This window comes from Myotis nattereri (genome assembly GCF_964212035.1).
Source record: "Myotis nattereri genome assembly, chromosome: 20".
In the NCBI taxonomy this organism is placed as follows: Eukaryota; Metazoa; Chordata; class Mammalia; order Chiroptera; family Vespertilionidae; genus Myotis; species Myotis nattereri.
The window spans coordinates 4,765,153-4,791,942 of record NC_138096.1 but is presented as its reverse complement, the minus strand read 5'-3'; the positions used below and the strand labels follow the sequence as shown (position 1 = coordinate 4,791,942).

General features: G+C 51.7%; 2 protein-coding genes across 2 annotated transcripts in view; both read right to left on the bottom strand.

Annotated features, from left to right (window-relative positions):
* GPR137B (G protein-coupled receptor 137B) overlaps window positions 1-26,790 on the bottom strand; it is a 499,787-nt gene that overhangs the window by 429,080 nt on the left and 43,917 nt on the right. The window lies entirely within an intron of this gene.
* EDARADD (EDAR associated via death domain) lies at window positions 1,001-17,895 on the bottom strand. The gene is made up of 6 exons (XM_081114592.1): window positions 17,686-17,895; window positions 13,252-13,310; window positions 11,803-11,842; window positions 7,462-7,520; window positions 5,139-5,184; window positions 1,001-2,519 (listed from the first exon to the last, which is right to left on the bottom strand). The coding sequence occupies exons 1-6, from the start codon at window positions 17,714-17,716 to the stop codon at window positions 2,125-2,127; spliced, it is 630 nt and encodes a 209-aa protein (XP_080970718.1). The 5' UTR covers window positions 17,717-17,895; the 3' UTR covers window positions 1,001-2,124.

The window sequence follows — 26,790 nt, the reverse complement described above, 5'->3', positions numbered from 1 at the left end:
CTTCAGTCCGCAGACCAACGCTCTGTCCACTGAGCCAAACCGGTCAGGTTACTTTTTTTTTTTTTTTCATTAAAAAAAAAAAAAATGCTGCTTATAACCCCATAAGGAGTTTGCAAGTCCCACCAGTGGTTTGCGACCTTACTTGGAAATCAGGGTCAGTGGAGTGTTAGAGCTGCCTCAGACCACCCGCGAGAGCCAGTGATGCACCTTGACATTGGCCAGATGGGGGCATTTACACCATGGAAATGGACCTACTACAACAGGGCTCCCTCCCCACCCCACCCCCAAGCCAGATGTTAAACATTTCCCAGCACACTACTGACTGTGCCCATGGGAATGATCCTCTCCCACATCCAACACCAGCACCACACAAGTACACAAAACCACCCGTGTACTCAACCACCTGTGTACCCTCAACCACCCGTGTACTCGATCTCTTTTTGGCCTTAGACCTCCTGTGTTCGGACTCACCAGGCTTACCTCTTATGTTCTACAGGATCATGTCCCAAACCTAGTCTTCTCGGGTGTGAGAATCAAGCTTCTAGAACTGTGGTTTTGTCATAAAATAAAAGAATCTTGGAGATGGGAGAGATCTCCAGCGTGCAAATTAAATTAATTCACCCCAGTGGCTCATGCTGTCCTATTGTCCTCACCACAGGACATTGATTTTCAGAGAGTGGAAGGGAGGAGGGGAGACAGAAACATCGATGTGAGAAAGACACATCAATTGGTTGCCTCCCCCATGCACCCCAGACCAGGGCCGGGTTTAGCCTGCCACTGAGGTATGTGCCCTTGACCGGAATCAAACTCCAGACCCTTCGGTCCAGGCACGGACGCTCTATCCACAGAGCCAAACTGACCAGGGCAATCGATGGAAGGTGTTGCTTATCTTTGCACCCTTAGTGTCCAGGACACATTTCAGACACTCACTAGCCTTCTGACGGACTCACAGAAGCAACGACGATGTTGGAATCCACATAAAAGCACCCATTACAGATAGTGGTTGGCATCCACCTTTAATTTTGTAGCACCCATTATAATCTAGGTAAAAATAATCTTTATTTCTAAGAAACATATAAACGCGCGTTGAAACAGGAGACCAAAAGGAAGGCGGCTTCACAAGTACACCCTTCAGACAGATCAACACAGAGTCTCACCAAAATCCAGTCGTTTCAAAGCATTGCCTGTGATGGCGGAAGACGCGTCACCCAGGAGGCCTCCCAGGAAATGGTCACCGGGTGTCACAGACAACAGAAGAACACGGCTCGGCTTAGGGAGCCGTGGGAAGCCACCCCCTTCTCCATTTCCAAAAGCAGTCCTGTCAGGCTGCCCCTTAATGCAAATATAGGGTTGATTTCTGGGAGGCATCTAGGCTGTCTTCATTTAGCGGTGAGTCCCTCTAGGGGCTCCCCCTAGTGGTACCACCAGGTGTGGCACCCACTCATCCTGGAGCTCCTGCAGAGCCAGCCTGTGGCTTAGCATCTCCGCCTCCATGCTCTCTAAACACAAGGGGAGAGAGACCTGCCTCCCTGCGTTTATAGGGCGTGCACAGGGTTGGTGGGGGGGGAGGCTGGAGGGAGCTCAAACCCCCACAGAGCAAAGAGAACGACCTCATCAATTCTTTGGGCCCATGTCATTGTGTCGTTTCGGTGACAAGGGTAGAAAACCGAAGTGTGATTAACTATGAAAGGCAAGCCCACACATTGACTCTGCATCTGTCGGTGCAAAATGGAAGCAGCTGTTGGCCCGAGGCTGGGAGAGAGAAGGCCGGGGGCACACAGAGGGAATCTGACTCGAGAAATGAGTGAACGGCTCCAAAGTGAGCAACACAGCCCGGCCGGCGTGGCTCCGTGGTTGAGCGTCCACCTATGAACCAGGAGGTCACGGTTCGATTCCCGGTCAGGGCACACGCCTGGGTTGCGGGCTCCATCCCCAGTAGGGGGCGTGCAGGAGGCAGCCGATCCGTGATCCTCTCTCATCACGGATGTTTTTCTCTCCCTCTCCTTTCCTCTCTGAAATCAATAAAAATATATTATTTAAAAAAATAAAAAGGAACAGATTCACATTGCTCCCTGGTCTGGGGCTGTTTCAAGGTCCAAATTGGCCAAGGCGAGGAGCGGTGCCCTAGACGTTCCTGGGGTGGTCTCCGCGTGCCCTCTTGGGCCACTCCTCGTCCACCCACCTGCGCAGCACGCGCTCCACGTCGGCGCGGTGGTAGTGCCGGCAGAGCTCCAGGAGCTGGCCCACCGGCCGCTGGCTGTTGCGGAGCAGGAACTCCAGGGTGGGGCTCTGGGGCCGCTGCTCCAGGAAGTTCAGCTCGTCATGGCGCATGCCCCACCTGCTGGCAAAATTCTTCCAGTTCTTGATGGTGGGGTGCCAGGGGTCCAGCTTGATCCTGATCACGTCCAGCAAGTCCTGGTCGTTGAGCAGGTCGCTGATGGTGGGGGCCCGGAGCGAGCAGGCGGAGCAGGTGCAGTCCTCCCGGCAGGACTCGGCCTGGCTGACGACCTTGCTTACGTCTGCGGGACAAACAGGACAGCGCAGGTCAGCCGGGGGCCGGGACACCTCGGGCCTCTAGGCCCTTCCTTCCTTTTTTTTAAAATTTTTTATTTTATTTTTATTATTTATTTATTTTAAATATATTTTATTGATTTTTTTACAGAGAGGAAGGGAGAGGGATAGAGAGTTAGAAACATCGATGGGCGAGAAACATCAATCAGCTGCCTCCCGCACACCCCCTACTGGGGATGTGCCCGCAGCCAAGGTACATGCCCTTGACCGGAATCGAACCTGGGACCCTTCAGTCCGCAGGCCGACGCTCTATCCACTGAGCCAAACCGGTGAGGGCTCCCTTTTTTTTTTTTTTTAAGATATATTTTCATTGATTTCAGAGAGGAAGGGAGAGGGGGAGAGAGAAACTTCAGTGATGAAAGAGAATCATGGATCAGCTGCCTCCTGCACGCCCCCTACTGGGGATTGAACCCGCAACCCGGACATGTGCCCTGACCAGGAACTGAACCATGACCTCCTGGTTCCTAGGTCGATGCCCAACCACTGAGCCATGCCAGCCAGGCCCTTTTTTCTTTTCTATATTTGTATTGATTTCAGAGAGGAAGGGAGAGGGAGAGAATCATTGATTGGCTGCCTCCTGCACGCCCCCTACTGGGGATGGAGCCCACAACACGGGCATGTTGTAGGCACCCAGTGGGGACGCTGCCCACCCTCTGGGCTGGGCTGGGCTCTGCTCAGCTCAGCCCTGGCTCGTCCACCCCCTGCACACCCCTTGGGATGTTGGCACCACTTCAGAGGCAGCCCTGTGGGTGAAGAAAACACAGATAAAGACAAAGACATTATAAGGTGGCCATACATTTTTTAAAAATAAGCTTTCTGGCATTATCAGCTACTGCTCGTTTTCAACCCTGTGCCTGGAGTGGATATTCCAGTTTTCGGGGTGTGTGTAAAGGCCTTTAAAGAATTGTGCAATCCTTCACCCCCTGGCAGGCTGTGCTTGGCACGAAAAGCTGCCAAGGCTGATGGGTAACGTGCAGAGGATCGGGGTTGGGATGCGGGCAAGCCGGGGCTGGTTTGCTCGCGGGCCCGCGGTCTGACCCGCTGGACCGGAGACCTGCCCACGACTCTCTGCCCCCAGGAGCTCTCATTCTGCAAGAAAGGGGAACGGGCTTTGTGGACCAGATCTTACTGCTTCCGGCACAGCAGCCTGTCCATGGCCATCAAGAGCCCGTCCTATGTGAGTGTACACAGGACGCTACGGACAGTTCAGATGGAAAGGAAGGGCCTGGGCCTGTCCGGCGGGGCTCAGAGGTTGAGCGTCAACCTACGAACCAGGAGGTCACGGTTCGATTCCCGGTCAGGGCACAGGCCCGGGTTGCGGGCTCGATCCCCAGTGTGGGGCGTGCAGGAGGCAGCCGGCCCATGATTCTCTCGCATCATTGATGTGTCTCTCTCTCTTTCTCTCCCTTCCTCTCTGAAATCAAGAAAAATGTATTTAAAAAAAAAAATTAGAGAAGAGTTCAGGCATCAAGCAGGCTCTCTGACAAGGTGTGTGTCGGTCATTAAAACCACCGTAAGAAGCAGGTCCCGCCCAGGGGTGGGCGTCTCACTGGGAAGGTTGGGGCTGGCAGGTCATCCACGGCCAGTCAGTGAACGGTTCACTGTGAACTGGGACAGGATTCGGAATTCACAAAGGTTGATTAGCGGAGCCCAGAGAACGGCTCCCGGGGGGGCGGGGTGCTGGCAGGGGATCAGAGGGAGACTTAATGGGGCTCCCTGCAGGGGAGGTGCCGTCCGATCTTGCACGCTGCGTTTTTTGAGCGCTACTCCCACGGGCTTGGTACCCCTGGGAGCTCTCAGATCCTTACCAAGAATGTCCCCCAGGGTCACGAGGCCTCAAGTTTGTTCAGACAGTTAACCAGTAAGCATTTCAGAGTGGCACCTTTGCAAACAGCAAAATCTTGGGGGCCTGACATGAACTCTATGCCAGGTGATTAGATCTGGAGCCTGCTCCAGGAGAGTCAAACACGCCTGCAGTGACGTGGATTCGGGGTCTAAATTCACCTCTTTCTTTCTGTGTGGTTGCCAGTGTGGTTGGAAATGAATGTAAATGGCCAGGTGATGGCTTTGATAAGTCATTGGGGTGCACACACACACACCCCCACACACACACCCCCACACACACAGTATTCGTCAGAGGTCAATAAATGGTAGGAGCTGGAAAATGAAGAATGATTTTTCACCGACTCAGAAGCTCACCCACGGGCTTTGGGTGGGCGTTTGCGCTCCCCCAACAGGAAAGACCAGCTGACTTCATTTTCTCTCTAAAACACCCTTTTAAGGAGACAGCAGCGGGCTGGCGGCGGCACCGGGCAGCCTGGCAGGTGATGGCGCCGGTGCCTGCTCTCAGTGACATCACCTGCTGTCCCCTGAAGAGTCAACCTCGCTGAAGGGCTTCCGTTTCGCTTGGACCCAGGCCACATTTTTTACAACTGACAGCCTGCAACGTGGTTGAAGTCGATCTATCCATTAACAGGGACCTTAACTCACAAGAGTCCGTGCGCGTTCACGTCAGCTGACATTTCACATATTAGTGTGTGGGGGGGGTTAGTCCTCAACACGTTTACCTGCGAGGGGGTCTCCGGGACTGTCTGCAAAGCCATTCTCTTCTCCCTGGAAACCAAAACACCACCGTCACACCCAGGAAGGAATGGAGATACCATCACATTTCCAATTTGGTGACATTTCAGAGCCCAGGGACGGGTGGGATGGCTCTTCCGAATGGTATTTTTTTTGGGGGGGGGGGGGTGGCTGGGAACTCTGTCTCACTCAGCGAGGTGAACTCCCGAATGGTTGGCGGGGCCTTTTGTCTAATTGCTCCCTGGCTGGGGCCTCCGTGCCCTGAACTGTTCGGCCCACAAAGGACACTCAACATGTGTGTTAAATGAATTGCTGTCCCTATTTTTTTTAAATACATGTTTATTGATTTCAGAGAGGAAGGGAGGGAGGGAGAGAGAGAGAGAGAGAGAGAGAGAGAGAGAGAGAGAGAGAAACATCCATGATGAGAGAGAATCACGGATCGGCTGCCTCCTGCACGCCCCACCCTGGGGATGGAGCCCGCAACCCGGGCCTGTGCCCTGACCGGGACTCGAACCGTGACCTCCTGGTTCCTAGGTCGACGCTCAACCCCTGAGCCACGCCGGCCGGGCAACCCCTCTGGCTCTTTTAATGTCTAAGGGCACCCACGCCCAGCAAATACCAGCTGGAAATAAACCAGGGGAGGTGGCCGGCCCCGGTGGCTGGGTACTGACTTTAAATTACTAAAAGTGAAGGGTTCTTTATGACATCTTGCCTGACATGTCAGACTTCCACGTTTGGCCCCAAAATGTTCTCCCTTGGCATCCCTCCAACAAGGCAGCCGCAAGCCAGCCTTCGGAGAGGAGGATTTACCCTCTAAGTTACCGAAATCGGGAAAAGAGCGAATTCCAATATTCTAAAGAGCGTGTTTTCAGCTTGCTTTTACTTTCCGAGCCACATGGTGGGGTTTTTTTTTTGTTTGTTTCATTTTGTTTTAAACGTTTCTCGCCTCCTGAGCTCCCTTTGTTCTGGCTGCCAAGTAGGTTTCAAAGAATCTCCCTGGCTATCCGGCCGTTGGAACAAATCCTGAGCTGAGAGGCGCGGCAATAACCGCCCGAAGGAGCGGGCACAGGCCTCCTCTTTGCAGGAATAGAAGACGTTCCATTTTAAAACAGGGCTGACAGAAAAAAAAAACTCACATAGGTTCCCCCCCTTTCATTTTAGTGGATAAATATATCTTCATCTTTCAGGATAGCCTTGACTGCACACAGAGAGAATTATAACACAAATACTAAAGGGGAAAAAACAAACACTGAACAATGTGCTAAGGTCTATTCTGTGCCTAATCCTACATGGTTTTGGGGAAATCCCTCGAAGGCAAGTAGACACTGTGGCATTCTTGTATCTTTGGAATGGTTTTTTTTTTTTTCAATATATTTTATTGATTTTTTTACAGAGAGGAAGGGAGAGGGATAGAGAGTTGGAAACATCAGATGAGAGAGAAACATCGATCAGCTGCCTCCTGCACAACCCCCACTGGGAATGTGCCCGCAACCAAGGTACATGCCCTTGACCGGAATTGAACCTGGGACCCTTCAGTCCGCAGGCCGACGCTCTATCCACTGAGCCAAACCGGTCAGGGCCATTCTTGTATCTTGAAGGGAATCTAACCCGTGTCACAAAGCAACGTTGCTCAACAAAGGAAGAGATGTTAGAAAGGGAGAATGGATACAGTAGGTTCCCTAAAATAATTCACAGCCGGTCAGGGTCAGCGCCAATCAGGGGACCGTCACTCCCGGGGAAATGCTGGGTGGCAAATGGACACATAATGAGAGACTCCCAGTGGGTGACGGAAGACCCCCAGATCAGAGCGAAAGCAGCGTCACCAACAACTTCCAAGAGGGCTGGGTGATGGCTCGAACCGCGTGCTCTGTCACTCAGGCGGCTTGGCTAGCCAAGGACAGCTCCATGAGTGACGTACTGCAGACTGATGTTCTATTAGGCACACTACACGGAACTTCACATGTGGTCGGCGCGTGGACACGGAAAAGGTGGCGGGTGGATTCCCAGTCAGGGCACATGCCTGGGTTTCGGGTTCGATCCCTGGTCAGGGCGTATACAGGAGGCAACCGATCGATGTTTCTCTTTCACGTCAATGTTTCTCTCTCTCTCTCTCTCTCTCTTTCTCTCTTCCTTTTCTTGTCTCTAAGATAAATGCACAGCCCAGCCACCGTGACTCAGTGATTGAGCATCGACCTATGAACCAGGAAGGCAGGCGTGCTTCTTTATTTTTCAAGCGCTAGAAGGGAATTCCTTAAAAATTCTAGTTATCCATACCAGAGAGTAAAAAAATATAACTGGAATTCTCCTTACCTGACGGTGCACATCAGAATTTGCTGGGCCGTTCGAAGGGACTGGATCACACTCTTCAACTAGGAAAAAAAAAAAAAAGACACAGTTTAGTAGTAGAAAGCACAGCAGGGGGAAAGACCTGAGACTCAAAGACATTTTTCTCTGAAAATGTGGAGTCAGCCCGGCCAGTGTGGCTCAGTGGTTGAGCGTCGACCTGTGAACCAGATGGTCACGGTTCGATTCCGGTCGGGGCACATGCCTGGGTTGTGGACCTGGTCCCCAGTGTGGGGCGTGCAGGAGGCAGCCGATCCATGATTCTCTCTCATCGTGGATGTTTCTCTCTCTCTCTCCCACTCCTCTCTGAAATCAATAAAAAAATATTTTTTAAAAACCCAGCAGACATTAAATTGTTCTATTTATTGGATGCACATGTTGGAGTAAGTGTTTAAACTTCTGGGCCTGGTTCATTACGTATGAGATGATGTATGCCTTTGGAGATAAGAAACGATGTGGCTAATATTACTATTCCCCACGCATGAGGGCAGAAGGCAGACCGAGTGAATGGTTTTCACAGCCGCCTCATTTGTCAACTCATCACCATTGTAATTAAGGTTTTGCAAAACTCAAATTCTAGGAGAAACCCAATGGTACAATCACTGCAGTATCAGGTTGCCAAGCAACAATCTTGTTCTTTCAAAACAGGAAATCTCTTCAAGGCCGATCAAAGATCTACAGAAAGATGGGGGGACCCTGATGGTGCGTTCCCGGAGCTGCTGCGGCTCGTCTTTCTCTAAAACAGCCCCACTCTCTGCCGCTGGGCTGTGAGCGCTCTCGACAGTCCCCGACACTGATTTGCACAATTCTTTTTAAAAATATATATATTTTTATTAATTCCAGAGAGGAAGGGAGAGGGAGAGATAGAAACATCAATGATGAGAGAGAATCATGGACCGGCTGCCTCCTGCACGCCCCCTACTGGGGATCGAGCCCGCAACCCGGGCATGTGCCCTGACCAGGAATCGAACCCTGACCTCCTGGTTCACAGGTCGATGCTCAACCACTGAGCCACACCAGCCGGGCTGCACAAATCTTTTGCCAGATTCCCTCCATCCGTCCGTCTGATGCTTGCGGGTGCCAGGCACCATCCAGACTCGATCCATGAACTTCTCTCTCACACACACGCATCCTAGGAGGTGGATGCTAACATGTCCTCCCTGCCCTCCAGGGAAACTGAGGCCCCAAGGCCCGAAGTCACCGCTGAGTCCACGCAGGCTGGCGTGGCTGCGTTCCGCTCTCCCTCCGACAGGCCTGGCCGGCGGGCACACCAAGTCCTACAGCTTCTCAGTCTGGTTCTCAAAGTGAGGTCTGGGCCCGGCCCCTTAGGTAAGTGTGAGCATACAGGCTCCCTGGCCTGAACCCAGACCCGCCCACCTGTCATGATTTCTGGGTAGCGGGGTCCGATCTGAATTTTAAATAAACTCCCTGGTTACGAATCAATAGCTAAGACTTGGAAGCAGTGCCCATCAGCAGGGGAGTGGATAAAAAAGCCGTGGGACATTTACACCACGGAATGCTACGCAGCTGTAAAAAAAGAGGGATTTCTTACCCGTTGGGACAGCATGAAGGGACCTGGGAAATAGTCTGCTAAGTGACAGAAGCCAAAGCAAGAAAGACAAATATCCCCTGATCTCACGTATTTGTGGCCTCTGATGAACAAAATGAATTGACCAGCAAAATAAGACCCTAAGCATGGAGGCATGGAACAGACTGACATGCCTCCATGTGGGGGTGGGGGGACGAGGAGAGAGGAACCAAAGAACTTATCTGCTTATACACACAGCCCATGGACACGGGCAATTGGTGAAGACCTGGGGGGTGGGTAGTGGCTGGGAGGAGGGGAGGATGGAGGGAAAATGGGAGACATCTATAATACTATCAACAGTAAAAAGTAAAGAATAAAATGGCCCAGCCGGCGTGGCTCAGTGGTTGAGCGTCGACCTAGGAACCAGGAGGTCACGGTTTGATTCCCCGTCAGGGCACATGCCCGGGTTGGGGGCTCCATCCCCCAGTGGGGGACCTGCAGGAGGCAGCCGATCCATGGTTCTCTCTCACTGATGTTTCTATGTCTCTTTCCCTCTCCCTTCCTCTCGGAAATCAATAAAAATATATAAATAAAATAACATAAAATAAAATGAAAAATAAATTCCCCCAAGGACTCTTCATCGCACCCTAACGTCTTCGGATCTGATTATTCCCAGTCTTGGTGCCACCCAGGACTGCGCCCTGCCTGTGCCTGGCTGCCAGGCTGGCCCCTGCCCGTGAGCCAGAGAACCCCACACGGGGGGTTCAAACACTCAGTCACCCCTGGAAGGGGAGGGGGTGTGCCCACCAGAGCATCCCTCAGAGCCAGGGCTGGGCTCACACCTGGTCCTCCCTCCACCCCTGCCATTCCCTGGACGCTCACAGCAGGCACACAGAATACAATGTGTGATTTCAGGGGCAGAGGGAAGAGTCTGGTGAGCTGGGACTGGAAGGGGGGTGGGGGGGAGACGTGACAGAGCCACAGGGGGCCCGGCAGGAGCTCCTGCCCACCATCCGTGACCCCGGCTGCGGCTGCAGGCACTGCTGGGAACCCCACCACGTGTGCCGGGAAGCCCTCCCTTCCCCAGGAAGCGGGGGCAGGAGGGCGGCCCTGAAGTTGGTCAGATCTGATTGTGCCCCCCCCCCCGCCCCCCGCCTCTCTGGGGTGTCAGCCGAGCCCAGGTGCACGCTTCCGTGTGTGACCACTGGCAGCTCGGCCTCGGGGAAGGGTGCAGCGCTGCAGGCCGCCCCACAGGGGAGACTGGGACAAGCAGAGGCCTGGCCACCTCTGTGGTCCGCACCCCCCAAACATCTGCCCACAGGCGAGGAGAGAGCTGTTTTGTTTGGGGGCCTGACAAGCACCCCTCCGTTGGTAACCAAACCGGCTTTCCTGTGGTTTGGGTGGAAAACATTGTATACCCTCCCCACCCGCCCTCCCGCCCTCCCTCCCTCCCTCCAGGCGCAGCCCGGCCAGAGCCCTCCAGCCTCCTGCTGACCACAACTGGTTCCACGAAGCCACACGGCCACACTGCTCTTGTCCAATGTCCCTGGAATGGGCTGTGGGCGCTGGGGGGAGGCCCCTCTCTCTCCACCCCCGTCAGCAGCACCAGGGGGAAGCTAGGGGGGTGTCAGGGACCAGCTCTCCCACCACGTGGGGAAAGCCTGCCAGGAACAGAAGACAGAGATGAGGAAGGGAGAGAGAGAGGCAGCCAGAGCCTCCGGCCAATGCTGGGAGCTAGTGGCACCCCAAGCCCTTAAGCCAATCAATCTCTCCCCACTTTTTTAATGAACTCGAGTGAGATGTCTGTCACTTGCAACCCAGAGTCCCGGCCTCTTCATTTTGTGCATGTTAAAAATACCGTAGGAAGTTGACCTATAATGTTAGAGTGTATAGATTTTAATAAGAAAATTCAGGCCTGCCCTAACCGGTTTGGCTCAATGGATAGAGCGTCGGCCTGCGGACTCAAGGGTCCCAGGTTCGATTCCAGTCAAGGGCATGTACCTTGGTTGCGGGCACATTCCCAGTAGGGAGTGTGCAGGAGGCGGCAGATCGATGTTTCTCTCTCATTGATGTTTCTAACTCTCTATCTCTTTCCCTTCCTCTGTAAAAATCAATAAAACATATTAAAAAAAGAAAAAGAAAAAAGAAAATTCAGGCCTGAGCCCAGCCACCCCAGAGAGGTGGGGAGGAGCGTTGGCCGAGTCCCTTTGCGGAATCAGTTGTGGCCAGCAGGAGGCTGGACGGCTTCGGCCCCGGCTGAGCCTGGAGGGTGGGTGGGTGGGGAGGGTATGTGGTGACTTACACCCAAACCACAGGAAAGCAGGTTCGGTTACCAGAGGGGTGCTCGTCAGGCCCCTGTCGCTTCTCGCCCATAGGCAGATAGATGCTTGGGGGTGCAGACCACAGAGGGGGCCAGGGCTGAGCATTGACCCATGAACCAAGAAGTCACAGTTTGATTCCTGGTCAAGGGCACATGCCCGGGTTGGGGGCTCGATCCCCAGTGTGGGGCGTGCAGGAGGCAGCCGATCCATGATTCTCTCTCATCATTGATGTTTCTCTCTCTCTCTCTTCCTCTCTCGCTAAAATCTTTAAAAACGTGTTTTAAAAAAACAACAACAAAGAAAATTCATGCCTGAAATAATCATCAAAGAAGCCATGAACTCAATGACTGGTATGTTTCTGTTTCACAATTTTAAATAATGAAAAATTGCTTGGACCAAGCGCTTCATTCAAGATAGTCAACAATCGCAAGTTCAAGTAGCGGCAGTAACTGTACCTACCTTTAGGGAGTCCCGTATCTTGAATAGGATATTTGTCTGACTGCAGAAACCAACACAAGAGAGTTATTTTTAAACATCACAGTCACTTCTATACACAATCACAGTGAAAAGAAAGCTTTGTCTTGCGAAAGTCAGGATTTTAATTTAAAACCTTGCACGTGTTTAGCCTTGGACTTCTCATTAGGGCTGACCCATAGCCTGGTTGTAATAGATAGATAGATAGATAGATAGATAGATAGATAGATAGATATAGATATAGATATAGATAGATATATGTATATATGTATGTGTATATATATATATATATATATATATATATATATATTATTGATTTCAGAGAGGAAGGGAGAGAGAGAGAGAGAGAGAGAGAGAGAGAGAGAATCATCAATGATGAGAGAGAATCATGGATCGGCTGCTTCCTGCACGCCCCACACTGGGGATGGAGCCCGCAACCCGGCATGTGCCCTGACTGGGAATCGAATCGTGTCCTCCTGGTTAACAGGTCGACGCTCAGACATTGAGCCCCGCCGGCCGGGCTGTATTCTTGACTTAGAGAAACCAAAGCAAGGTTGACATGAAGCTAGTGTTGAGACAGAATCAGCCTTCCTAGTTCCCTCATTTCTGACCACGACACACACTCCCTCTCCTGTCTGTAGTGCCATTCTCCCTCCGTATTTCCTGCAATTTAAAAAGAGGAGCCTTTAGCCTGAGCTGGTGTGGCTCAGTGGATAGAGCGTCGGCCTGCAGACAGAAGGGTCCCGGTTCCATCCTGGTCAAGGGCACAGGCCCGGGTTGCAGGCTCGATCCCCAGTAGGGGGCGTGCAGGAGGCAGCCGATCCAGGATTCTCTCTCATCAGTGATGTTTCTCTCCCTCTCCCTTCCTCTTTGAAATCAATAAAAATATATTTTAAAAAAATAGAATAAAGTAAGTCACCTCATAAAGTACTTTTTTTAAAAAAAGAAGCTATCACGGGAAAACCTCATCTTGGGGTTTCTAATCTTCATGTCAATGCCGAGTAATCAGAAAAGTAAAGAGGGGACGCCCAGGCCAGGTTGCTCAGTGGGTAGAGCATCGGGCTGGGGACCGAAGGGTCCCAGGTTCGATTCTGGTCAAGGGCACATGCCCGGGTTGTGGGCTCGATCCCCAGTAGGGGGCGTGCAGGAGGCGGCCGATCCATGATTCTCTCTCATCGATGATGTTTCTCTCTCTCTCCCTCCCTCTCTCTTCCTCTCTGAAATCAATAAAAATATATATTTTTTTAAAAAATGGAAAGAGGGGACTCTCTCACCCTCCCCACATGGGAGTCTATGCGGTGAAATTTTTTCCCCCTCCCCGCGTGGGAATCTGTACTTGTTCTTCAATAAATTTCCACCTTTTCTAAAAAAAGACGTAGCGATGGGGAAAGGGGAGGCGAGAATCAGCTCCGCCGTGGGAAACGGGTGACCTACCACGTGGAAGGACAGAGTGCTGGGGTCCGTGTCTTCCACGGGCTCCTCGGCCATGTGACCTGCAGGAAAACACAAGCAGGGAGAACGCTCATCAGTGGAAACGCACACGTGTCCTCCAATAACTGTCTTCACGCAGCACACACGCTGCCGTGGTCGCGCCGAGAAAAAAACTTCCAGTCGTCAGCGGAGACAAAACAAGAAGGGATGGCTTCAGGCTGCACCAGAAGGAGATGAAGACAGACTTTATCTTTTTAAATATTTTGGAACGAGTTATTGATACGTATCTACAAATACTCAGAGTCACGAATAACCACAAACCACGCAGGCGTGGCCTGGGTGGCTCTCCTGCTGGATCCGACTAGAACCTGCAGCAGGAGTTACTGAATTCGGCTCCTGCTTCCTCCCGTTTCCTGCTCCTCTGCGATCCGTTTTTATCACTTTAAAATATTAAGCATCTTGCCCTGACCGGTTTGGCTCAGTGGATGGAGCGTCGGCCTGCGGACTGAAGGGTCCCAGGTTCGATTCTGGTCAAGGGCATGTACCTTGGTTGCGGGCACATCCCCAGTTGGGGTGTGTGCAGGAGGCAGCTGATTGATGTTTCTCTCCCATCGATGTTTCTAACTATCCCTCTCCCTTCCTCTCTGTAAAAAAAAATCAATAAAATATATATTTTAAAATATTAAGCATCTGAATGTGGTTCGTGTGAATTACTAAAGTCCTCACCGGGCCATAGCCGTTTGGCTCAGCGGACGGAGCGCTGGCCCGAGGACTGAAGGGCCCCAAGTTCAATTCCGGTCAAGGGCACGTACCTCGGGTGCAGGCTGGATCCCCGGCCCGGTTGGGGTACCGATGTGTCTCTCTCACATCGATGTTTCTCTCTCTGTGTCTCTCCCCCTCCCTTCCACTCCCTCTAAAAGTCAACGGAAAAATACCCTCAGGTGAAGGTTAACAAAAATACCTCACAGAATCTTTTTCTCTATTTTTTAATCCTCACCCAAGGATATGTTCTTTTATTAATTTTATTTTAAAAATTAATTTACTTTTTAAATTATACCTTCATTGATTTCAGAGAGGAAGGGAGAGGGAGAGAGATAGAAACATCCACGATGAGAGAGAATCCTGGATCGGCTGCCTCCTGCACGCCCCACACTGGGGTTGGAGCCTGCAACTCGGGCATGTGCCCTTGACCGGGAATCCAACTGTGACCTCCTGGTTCATAGGTCGACGCTCAGCCACCAAGCCACGCAGGCTGGGCCCAGCATCAACCCTAAATCCACCCTCTCATCATCATCCTCTCTAAGACCCAAATCTCATCATCTGTGAACGCAGAATCCGCAGGAGCCTGGGCAGGGCACCCAGCTGCCTCTCCACGAGGAATGAGCACGCATCGCCCATCGCAGACGCCGGCGAGCTACCCAGCAGCCGCCACCCTGTCCCGTTCGGACATCGGCCTCCGTTAGTCACATTAGATCAAGGTCAACAGTTCCTAGACAATGTCTTCAAGGACGTTGAAGGATCTGCTCGAATGGTGTCCTTTCAGAGAAAACAAAGACGGAAGCGAGTTCATTTCCCAAATTCCCAGTATCTCGAATCCAAAGGGCGGGGGCCTTTCGTGCTTTCTATAGAGAATGACAGGGCATGCCCGGCCGGCGTGGCTCAGGGGTTGAGCGCTGACCTAGGAACCAGGATTCCCAGTCAGGGCACATGCCTGGGTTTTGCTATCAATCCCCAGTAGGGGGCGTGCAGGAGGCAGCCGATCAATGATTCTCTCATCATTGATGTTTCTCTCTCTCTCTCTTTCCCTTTCCCTTCCTCTCTGAAATCAATTTAAAAAAATTGTTTTAAAGAAAAGGTCGCTCTGGCCACCGTTTGGTGAATGGGTTGGTGGAAGGCACACGGGGGTGTGAAACACCATCTGGGAGATGAGTTGGGAAATGAGCCGAGAGAGGACGGAAACCCAGGGAGGGGTGGGGAAGGGGAGAGGCCATTTACCAAGTTCCAGGGACAGCACCACGCTTGGCATCTCCACAAAAGTGGAAGAGGTGGGTGGGTGGGTGGGTGGGTGGGTGTGCCCAGGAGCTCACAGAAGCTACGGTAGATGAGATGCCAGGGGGAAGTCATTTTTCAGTCTTTTTTAAGCGGAGGAACCCTCCTCATGTGGATACATCCCAGAGGGGGCATGCGCATGAGGACACCTTTCAGATGCCCGAACAGCAAGTGACAAGGACAGCGCTACCTTAGGAGGCAAAGGCTTCACACCCCCAGGTGCTGCTTCCAAAGGTCAAGGAGACATTCCTTCCACAGACACCCGGCTATCTGCGGTCAGGCCCTCCGTCAGCCACCACCCACCTGCGCTGGGATTTCCAAGCCCCTTCGCTCCAAGCTGGGAGCCCCCAACCCCCTCTGGCTGGCCCAGGCGACTCAGAGACCGTCACAGAATCGAGATTTCTCTGCGGCGGCCGCATCCCACCGCTGACGCACTGAGGCTAAATGTGTATACATTGCGTGGTGCCGCTGACCTGCTGACCCGGAGGGAGAGGCACCCCGCAGAGTTTACATTTATTCCCATTCAGTGGGTCCCTATCAAGATCTTAAAAATGAAAGAAGGTTAAAAAATTCCCCTCAGAATTAAAAAAGTCCCACTGGCCGGTGTGGCTCTGTGGTTGAAGGTCGACCGATGAAACAGAAGGTCACAGTTCAATTCCCAGTCCAGGGCACATGCCCGGGTTTCAGGCTCCATCCCCAGTCGGGGGCGTGCAGGAGGCAGCCGATCCATGATTCTTTCTCATCATTGATGTTTCTATCTCCCTCTCCCTCTCCCTTCCTCTCTGAAATCAATAAAAATATATTATTTAAAAAAAAAGTCCCGAGACCAGTGTTAGTCAAGTCTGGCCTTAGCTCTCCTGCACCTTGTCAATGAGTTTCTCAGAGGGGAGGCAGGGGTGGGGGTGGAGGTAGGGGTGGGGATGGGGAGTGGGTGGGTTTCCCACTTTAGGTCCCTTCTGTTTTCCCACACAATGGCTGTCCAGACAGTGGGTTTCTTTTCCACCTCCCATCGATAAAATGGCTACTTGAAGAAGAGTTTAGATCTTTCTTCAAAATGTCCAGGAAATGCCCCAAACCCAGCAAATCAGCAGGCCCATGTCACCTCACCCAGCTCCAGAAACTCTCCTCCTAACTGCTCCAGCCCCCAACTTTTTAAAATATATTCTTGTTACTGATTTCAGAGAGAGGGGGAGAGAGACAAAAAACATCAGTGATGAGAGAGAATCACGGATCGGCTGCCTCCTGCACACCCCCTACCGGGGATCGAGCCCACAACCCGGGCAAGGGCATCGAACCGTGACCTCCTGGTTCATAGGTCAACAACACTCAACCACTGCGCCACGCCAGCCGGGCCCACACCCCAAATGACGGATGGAACATTCAAGCTCTGCCCTGCCTAAGCCCAAGGAACCAAATAGAAAATGCCTACCCGCCCAGTTACAGGCAGTTCTGTACCGGGGTATCTGGTCTCCCCCCAGCCTCTTTAACCTCCACAAAACTAGAACAGCCTTCACGCCTCATTCATTCATTCATTCATTCATTCATTCATTCATTCATTCATGTGTTTAACAAACATTCCCTGCAGAATGGGCCCACCTTAGGTGAGTGTGAGGGCAGAGAACTCCTGAGAGGTGAGTTTAAAATCGAAGTGAGATTGGAGAACCATCCAGATTCTGGCCTTACTAGTAGGCACACACTTTTTAATCCTCACCACAGGATATATTTTTCCCCCATTGAGTTTTAGCGAGAGTGGAAGAGAGAGGGAGGAAAGTGAGAGATGTCACATCAATTGGTTTGCCTCCTGCACATACCCTTGACCAGAATCGAACCCGGGACCCTTCAGTCCGCAAGCCAACGCTCTATCCACTGAGCCAAACCGGCCAGGGCTAAACACAGTATTTTAAAGCAAGGACAGGACCAGAGGCCCACCTAATCAGAGACCGAGGTGGGGTCCCCCCAGGGGGATCAGGCTCTGGGTTTGGAGATGCTGGTGTAGGTGCAATAGCTCGAGGGCCCATATTTAGAACAAAACCATTCAGCACAAGTGAAGTGAGAAGGGGAGAAGCGAGGAGGCCTGAGCGAGGGAGGAAGGGAGAGGCCGAGGCGCAGGGGAATCCACCTTCTTCTCCACCAGAGGTGGGAGGACTTGTCCCAACCTGGCGCAGGAGCGCAAACAAAAGCGCTGGGGAGGTGGGGGGCGGAGGGGGCGGAAGGCGCGTCCGGGGCACGCGTGAGAGATGGGGGCAGGGGAGGGGGGCGGAGGACCTCGTGCCCAGGTCCCCGGTCGGCCCCCCGAGGACTCGGGACTCGGACCGGGCGCCCCTGGGGGGGTCCCGCGACACTCGGGCCCCCACCCCCAGGTGAACGCGCGGCGCGGCACCGCTTTACCTGCGCGCAGAGGGTCCTCCGGCGAAGCCATGGGGCGGGCGGGCGGGTGGGGAGACGGCTCCCGAGCGGGGCCCGCAGCCTCCGGACCGGAGGGAGCGCACGGCGGGGACGGGGAGCCTGCGGTGGGGACGCGCGGAACACACGCCGGCCTGCGCCCCTCCTCCAGCCCGGCTCCCGCTCCTCCTCCTCCTCCTCCTCCTCGCCCTCTCCTCCTCCTTCTCTCCTCCTCCCGGCTCCTCCTCGCGCTCACTTCCTGCTCCGGCAACTAGGGGAGCCCCTGAGCCCCGGGTCCTGGGTCCCTCCTGCAGCACCGGGCCGGCGGGGCGCGGGAACGGTCGGGGTGCCCGTGCGCCCCAGCCCCGCCATCCCTCCTGCCCGCGCGCGCCCAGGTGCGCCCAGGTCCGGAGCAGCGGAGCCATCACCCTTAAAACCCTCACAGGCCCCGCCCGGCCTGGCTCAGTGGTTGAGCGTAAATGAACCTGGGGGTCACGGTTCTAATCCCGGATGAGGGCACACGCCCGGTTTCGGCTGGATCCCTCGCAGGGGGCGTGCAGGAGGCAGCCAATCCATGATTCTCTCTCATCACTGATGTGTCTATCTCTCTCCCCCTCTCCCTTCCTCTCTGAAATCACTAAAACTATATTTTTAAGAAAAGATGCTTATACTTTAAACCTATCCTCAACCACCAATCTATTCTACAAAGACGATGGGCAACTTACATTTAAAAGGAATCTCTTAAGGGTTTTAAAATAATCTATGTCTGCTTTCAGCACATGAGAATAGAATGAATGTATGTTCACAGCAGCACAGTTACAGTAGCTAAGATCTGGAAACAGCCCGAGTGCCCCTCAGGAGAGGAGTGGATAGAAAAGCTGTGGGACATTTACACCATGGAGTACTAGGCAGCCGTAAAAAAAGAAGAATCTCTTACCCTTTGAGACAGCATGGAGGGACCTGGAGAGGGTCCTGCTAAGTGACATAATTCAGTCAGAGAAAGACAAGTATTGCATGGTCACACTCACGTGTGGAATTAATGAACAAAATAAACTGATGAGAGAAAAAAGAACAGAAAGATAGGAATTGGTTTGAAAGAGCTCATGTAATGGCTTTTAGGGCAAAACATTCACAAGTTATTGGAAAGGAGCCTCCGCTAGCGGAAGCCTCAGCTCTGAGCATTGCAGGAAAGCATCGAAGGTCTACCTACCGTGTTGGCGCCCAGGGCCTGGCTGCGTGCCTCTGGCCACTTGCTGGGTGGTCCTGAAGCCCATGGCGCTCTCAGGATGGGCTTTATTCTCTGAAATGTGCTATGAAGACATGAGGCGCCTGGAGCAGGTCCTGCCCTGTGTCTAAGGAGAGCAATACCTTCCAGATGAACGCTTTCCCCGGGGAAATTCGTGGGTGGGAGGGTCCACTTCCTCTCTGCCTGCCCCCTGGTGAGAAGGGGAATTTTTTTCTGGGTATTTTCTCTTAGAATCGATGCTGAGGTCGGTGTGTGGTTCACTCTGTAGGTCGCTTGATTGTGGAAGTGTTACCGAGGGTGATTATCAGAAACCACCGATCAGGCTGGGCTCTCTGATTAGCAGCACAACCTGAGGAAACGGAGCATTGCGCTAGAGCTGGTTTGCTTTTCAAAGCTCTGAACTATGTATTCCATCTTCTTATCGCTCCCATTCTTTAATATATATATATATATATGTATATATATATATATATTGATTTCAGAGAGAGAGAGGGAGAGGGAGAGAGAGAGAGAAGCATCCATGATGAGAGAGAATCATGGATCGGCTGCCTCCTGCACGCCCCACGCTGGGGATGGAGCCCACAACCCAGGCATGTGCCCTGACCGGGAATCAAACCCTGACCTCCTGGTTCATAGGTTGATGTTCAACCACTGAGCCATGCTAGCCGGGCATTAATTTGTTAAAAGAAAGACTGGATATATACATTGATTTTCATTCCCTTTGATTCTGCCTTTCTTTTTTTTTAAATATATTTTATTGATTTTTTACAGAGAGGAAGGGAGAGAGATAGAGAGTTAGAAACATCCATCAGCTGCCTCCTGCACATCTCCTACTGGGGATATGCCCACAACCTAGGTACATGCCCTTGACCGGAATCGAACCTGGGACCCTTCAGTCCACAGGCCGACGCTCTATCCACTGAGCCAAACCAGCTTCGGCCATTCTGCCTTTCTTATGAATTGCAACCATACCCATAATTACCTTTATTTTTCCCACAGACTGTGTAAACTATAAAGTATAATGCAAATGGAAGCTATTATTGTGACAACTGAAAAAAAGCAATTTAAAAACAATTTTTAAAATATATATTTTATTGATTTTTTACAGAGAGGAAGGGAGAGGGATAGAGAGTTAGAAACATCGATGAGAGAGAAACATCTATCAGCTGCCTCCTGCACACCCCCTACTGGGGATGTGCCCGCAACCGAGGTACATGCCCTTGTCCAGAATCGAACCTGGGACCTTTCAGTCTGCAGGCTGACACTCCATCCACTGAGCCAAACCAGCCAGGGCTTAAAACAATTTTTAGGCACTGGAGCTCCCAAAGGGTTCTGACACAATCTATTGGCTATACCTTCTTGCTTTTCCTCTTATTGCTGCTCGGAGTGTTTTAAAACACTCTTTACAATGGATATTTTCAACATTTCTCAATAGCACCTCAATATGCATGAACCTCGGAATCACGTGTTAAATTCCATGCGGCCATGGCCACACGGTTCTCCGACCTCCGGTTGTTCTCTACCCAAAAACAGGGCTTGCAGACTTGGTAACCATGGAATCAGACGCTGGATTTCACTCATGCACCTGTCACCATGAATTTGTGCAACTTTAGCAAGTAACCAAAACGCGGAGTCTATACGCATTTGCAGACAAAAGCATTGGAAATGGTTTTTCAGGCACCAGGGAGCCAGGAAGCGAGGTTTGGAGAAGTGGCGCATGAAAATTGGTGTTTCTGGAGGATTAGTCTGGCAGCTGAGTGGAGGAGAGAACAGAGCAAGGAGGGGACGCGGGCGGAGAGACCATGTAATCTTTAAACACACTGTAATTTATCACAGAGTTCAGTGTGCATCCTTGTCTAAATGGGAGGGAGACGCATATTTCAGAATGCAAAATGTTCTTTTGTTGCCTTGTTAAGTATTCATGGTTTCCCACGAATGTATAACAGTGACATATTCCAAAAAGGTTAACAAACTTAAATAAGTAAAGCATGACCATTTCTTTTCTTTTTTTCTTCTTATATTTTATTGATTTCTTACAGAGAGGAAGGGAGAGGGATAGAGAGTTGGAAACATCAGATGAGAGAGAAACATCGATCAGCTGCCTCCTGTACAACCCCCACTGGGGTTGTGCCCGCAACCAAGGTACATGCCCTTGACTGGAATCGAACCCGGGACCCTTGAGTCCGCAGGCCGACGCTCTATCCAAACTGGTCAGGGCTAAAGCATTACCATTTCTGATGCTTTGAGTCCTGTTCTGTTTGATGGGGCACAACATTCGGTCACATAGATTTAAGCACAAGTCATTCTAGAAGGTTCCTCCACTTCTCGCTTAGGCAGTCAGGAACCGTCTAGTGACGGAGATGAAACCTCACTTGCCCAGCTTACTTTGAATTATTTGCCCATTGAGTCCTGGCTGGGTGGCTCAGTTGGTTAGAGCATCGTCCTGATACACCAAAGTTTCAGGTTTGATCCCTGGTCAGGGCACATACAAGAATCAACCAATGGCCTGGCCGGTGTGGCTCAGTGGTTGAGCATCGACCTATGAACTAGGAGGTCACGGTTGTATTCCCAGTCAGAGCACATGCTGGGGTTGCAGGCTCGATCCCCAGTAGGGGGCGTGCAGGAGGCAGCCGATCCATGATTCTCTCTCATCATTGATGTTTCTATCTCTCTCCCCCCCTCCCTTCCTCTCTGAAATCAATAAAAATATGTTTTACAAAAAAAATAAAAATAAAAGAATGAATACATGCTAAACTCATAACCAGGTCTGCCGAAACCGGTTTGGCTCAGTGGATAGAGCGTCGGCCTGGGGACTGAAGGATCCCAGGTTCGATTCCGGTCAAGGGCATGTACCTGGGTTGCGGGCACATCCCCAGTAGGAGATGTGCGGGAGGCAGCTGATCGATGTTTCTCTCTCATCGATGTTTCTAACTCTCTATCTCTCTCCCTTCCTCTCTGTAAAAAATCAATAAAATATATTTAAAAAAAAAATAAACTCATAACCAGGTCTGATAATGGCCATCTCTGGGAGGGAGTCATGCTTAAAGAGACTTTAGCTTTGATTCTAAATGCTCTAATTTTACATATGAATACTTATTTATGTATGTCTTATGTGATTTTAAAATCATTTTAAATAGAAAATTTAGAAATGATTTTCACAAAGGTGCCTGCTTTATCAAATCAGTCTTGACCTGCCTAACCCCCCAAACACAGTTCCACAGACAAACAGGAAATCAATAGCTGATGTTTTCCATTTTACAGAATACATTGCGGTTAGTCTATTTCACACGACTGGAGACTTTTCCTATCTGGCTTACACCATTAGCGTTTCCCTCCTTTGCGTCACACTGTTTCCATCCAGTTTAAGATTCAGACAGGCTTATACTGTTATCGATCGCGGTTTCTTTGGGGAACATAGAACATGACGAAGGGAGAAAAAGAATGAGCGAGGAGCATGCAGTGCGCCAGAAGGAAGGTAGGGGGCAGCAAAGGCACACGAGGGTGCGGAGGCTCCGCCTGGGCCTGAACCGCTGGAAACCCACATCCCTAAGGGCAGGGAGAGGAGAGGAAGGCACTGGGATTTTTATCATTAAGTTGCCAATGGCACCATTCGCATGGAGAGAAGTTTAATTCGGGTGAAGCAAGGAGAATTTTATTTTATCTATTTAAATCTACTTTTATTGATTTCAGGGAGGAAGGGAAAGGGGGTGGGAGAAAGAGAGAGAGAGAGAGAGAGAGAGAGAGAGGGAGAGAGAGAGAGAGAGAGAGAGAAACATCAATGGTGAGAGAGAAGCATGGATCGGCTGCCTCCTGCATGCCCCACACTGGGGATGGAGTCTGAAACCCGGGCATGTGCCCTTGACTGGAATCGAACCCGGGGCCCTTCAGTTTGCGGGCCGATGCTCTATCCACTGAGCTAAACCAGCTAGGGCCCACATCCTCTTTAGTCGCAGCGGTTCTCAACCTTCCTGATGCCGCGACCCTTTCACAAAGTTCCTCATGTTGTCGTGACCCCCAACCATAACATTATTTCCGTTGCTACTTCATCACTGTAGTTGTGCTACTGCTCTGAATCGTCATGTAAATATCTGATATGCAGGGTGTGTTTTCATTGTTACAAATTGAACATCATTAAAGCACAGTGATTCATCACAAAAACAATACGTCATTATAGATGTGTTTTCCGATGGTCGCGACCCACCGGTTGAGAACCGCTGAGTGGGTATGCGGTTCAATGAAGAGTCAGTAAATGTTGCTCATGGACTGCTGTTCCTTTGTTAATGCAGTTTGGGGTCCAGTTTAATCTTGGAAGACACCTTCCACCAAACCAGGCCCTAAAGGCAGGTGGCAACTCCTCCAGCAGACGTGCGCTTGGGGACAACTACAAAGACAGAGCGGGGAACACCTTTGTCAGGGGGCTGGTGAAGACCAATTCCTGGAAGCCCATCACTCCGGGAGCTTGGGGTGCTTTTTCTCAAGCACAATTTGCAGTGTGTGTAGCGCATGGTTTTGAATGGAAGGCTTGGGACTTGAGTAGACGACTAGAAGGCTTCAGAGACTTTGGGGAGCCATCAACTTGAGCTGCTAAGGGTTTGCGTTTCCAAGATACCGCCAAGTGCATCGTGTGTCTGCGGGTTGATGGCTTGGTTAACCCGTGACTTCTAAGGAACCGCTGATGAGCGGTTCCAAATGGGAGTGAAGGTAATGGGGTGGAAATTTAATAACCCCAGTAATTTTCACACTGAGCGGTGACTAATGAACCTGCTGAGCCCTGGCAATCTGTCCTGTTTAAACAACTGTATTTGTAGATGGTGCTGGTGCGCTAACAACGGCAATTGCTTGGGGGTTTTATTTGTTTTGGTTTTTTTCCTGTTTAAGTGGATTTCTACTTCTCACTTTGTTACAAAGGGAGTTTTTGCTTGATGACAGGATTTCTGGATTTACCGAGGGAAGTTCTTCCCCTTTTCTTTTGACAAGTAATAGGGATTAAAAGCAATTAAGCGAAAGAACTTGGCTGGCCTGTGGCTTGTGACTATGTAGTTATCTTTAACGTATTCGTGCTTTTCTGTACTGTTTACTCAGCTGCGATGCTCTCAAGCACTCTCACTTAACAGCATTAAAGCTGATAAACTTGAGCTAGATTTATTTCCATTTCTAAAGGAGTTTACCCAGCGGCCTGTGGTTTGGATAAACCACTTGTATAACAAACATATGGGGGTATGCTGGAAGTTAATATATAATGTGATCAAGGGGAAAAATCTACTCAAGCTAAAAAATTGGGAAAACTGGAATCATAATGCTGCCAATTTCTTCCTCCCTCCTAATTGCTATAATGCAAAAGACTTCAGCTAATCACCATGTTCTGGATAACCACCTGCACGTTGGCGGTCTGATTGGACCCACAGTCCTACTCGCCCCCATCCTGTCCACTCCACACAGGGCCCAGGGCTCATCACAGTGAGGGCGGCACCAAGAAGGTTTGTACAACGGAAAAACAAACCTCGAGGAAGTAGAAACAAGGTCATGGACAAGGTCACGGACACAGTGACTGCAGGAGGGAAAGAAAGAGAAGGTCACAGGTGCTCCTACGTGGCTGCTGGAGGTTTAAATGGCATCAGTTTTCAACTAAGAAGCACCTCAAAAGGCTGCCATTCTCACCCAACTGGCGTGGCTCAGTGGTTGAGCGTCAACCTATGAACCAGGAGGTCACGGTTCGATTCCCAGTCAGAGTGCGTGCCTGGGTTGTGAGCTTGATCCCCAGTGGGGGGCGTGCAGGAGGCAGCCGATCCATGATTCTCTGTCATCCTTGATGTTTCTCTCTCTCTCTCCCCCTTCCTCTCTCTGAAATCAATAAAAAAATATTTAAAAACAAACAGGCTGCCCCTCTTGGGTCAGTGTTCCTGATGGGCAGGAATGGCCGTGAGGAAGGGGGAACGTAGCTCATTCGGGACTCAGGCCACTTAAATGGAATCGCTTTAGACAAAGTTAATGTGAGGAGGACGCAGTCTGAGAGGAGTCTCACATGCAGACTTTCAACCCCACGGGCTGTGCAAGTAGGGCCTGGGGCCTGGGCACTTCCTCGCCCAGGGATGAGGAGTCCCGCCCTGAGGACTTGCCACCTGTGTGGGCATCCTCTCCCTTGCAGACCCAGTATGCACTCTCCTTTACTTTTTCTTCTTTTAATATATTTTTTATTGATTTCAGAGAGGAAGGGAGAGGGAGAGACAGAGAGAAACATCAATAAGAGAGCGACACATCGATTGGTTGCCTCCTGCAGGCGCCTGGACCAGGGCTGGAGATTGAGCCTGCGACCAAGGTACGTGCCCTTGACTGGAATCGAACCCGGGACCCTTCAGTCCTCAGGCCGACGCTCTACCCACTGAGCCAAACCGGCTAGGGCTGCAGTCTCCTTTGTTCTGCTGATGTGTGTGCCTCGATGGCACCTGGCCAACCCCACTGCTGTGTCTGTCCCAGTGGGTGGGTCCCCTCTGCTGAAGCTCCAAAAGGTGCCGAGAGCTAGGGGGGACAGACGCCCACGGCCTATTCAAGCTGGTGCGCTCGCCCTGTCTCTGTGTGAGCGAAGCTTTCCTATCAGGCCCTGGGCTGTTGTGTTGTCTTTGGCGACTGGGAGACACAGTGGGCAGTGTTCAGACTTCTGATGAGAAGCAGCTGATGAACTTGCTCAACAAAAACAAACAGAGGCAGGGACAGGGTGTCCCCAAGAATGTATACACACGGGAACAGCTGAGAGTTCTGTTTTGAAAATGAAATGCAGCCTTTATCATTATTCAAAGTGTGTGTACACATTTCTGGGGGACACCCTGTATATTAGACAAGTTGGAGAACACCCCACCCTGTGAATAGTGCCCTGGAAATAGCGCTGCCTGGCAATTCTCAATGATCATGACTATTGGATTAGGAGTTACTACTTTATGTATGTATGTATGTTAATTCTCATCCGAGGATATCTTTCCATTGGTTTTTAGAGAGAGTGGAAGGGAAGGGGGAGAGCCAGAGAGAGAGGAACATCGATGTGAGAGAGACACATCCTTTGCTTGTTTTCGCCCCTCCTACCCCCCACTCCCCGCTCTCCCACCAGGGCTAGGGATCCAGCCCGCAACCCGAGGTATCTAACCCAGGATCCTTCAGCCCGCAGGCAGATGCTCTATGCACTGAGCCAAACCGGCCAGGGCCATCTGTCCTGGAATCCATTTCGAGGGGAGCATCATGGTATTCCCGTATAGATGGGGAAACGGAGGCATCCAGCGCTTAAGGTGCATTGTTTGTACGTGTCAACCTAGCGGTGGGAGTGGGGCGGGCAGAGGGTGACATCATCACGTATGGGGCTTATAAAACGGAAAGGGGGGTCGAAGCCACGGTGCCCCACGAAGTCCCCGCCGTGGATTAGGGCCACAGGACAGTAACTGGGACAAAGCATGCACCCCGGACTCCAAGTCTCAGATGATGCTAACGCACGTGGGTACTGGGCGAACCTGGGGCGCCTGGCGTTGAGGGATCAGGAACCACGACACAGGAGGCCTGGCCGCGTTTCCAGGACAACCGCGGAGGGAGGGGCGCCCCTGCTAAGCCCCGCCCGCGCCCTAGTGTTTTTGGGGCCCGCGTGGTCCCATCTCATTGGCCGCCGAGAAGCCCGAGCTCGAGGGGCGGAGTGGCCTCTGCAGCCGCAGGTCCAGGTTCGCTCCGCCACGGCTTCCCTTTCCGGGCGGGACTACAATCCCCACAAGGCCCCGCGCTCGGGGCGTGGCCGGGCACAGAGGCGTGGCCGAACGCCGGGGGCGGGCCCCGGAGGGGCGGGGCCTCCGGGGATGTGGTAGAGGCGCTGCGCTCGCCGCTGCACTCGCAGC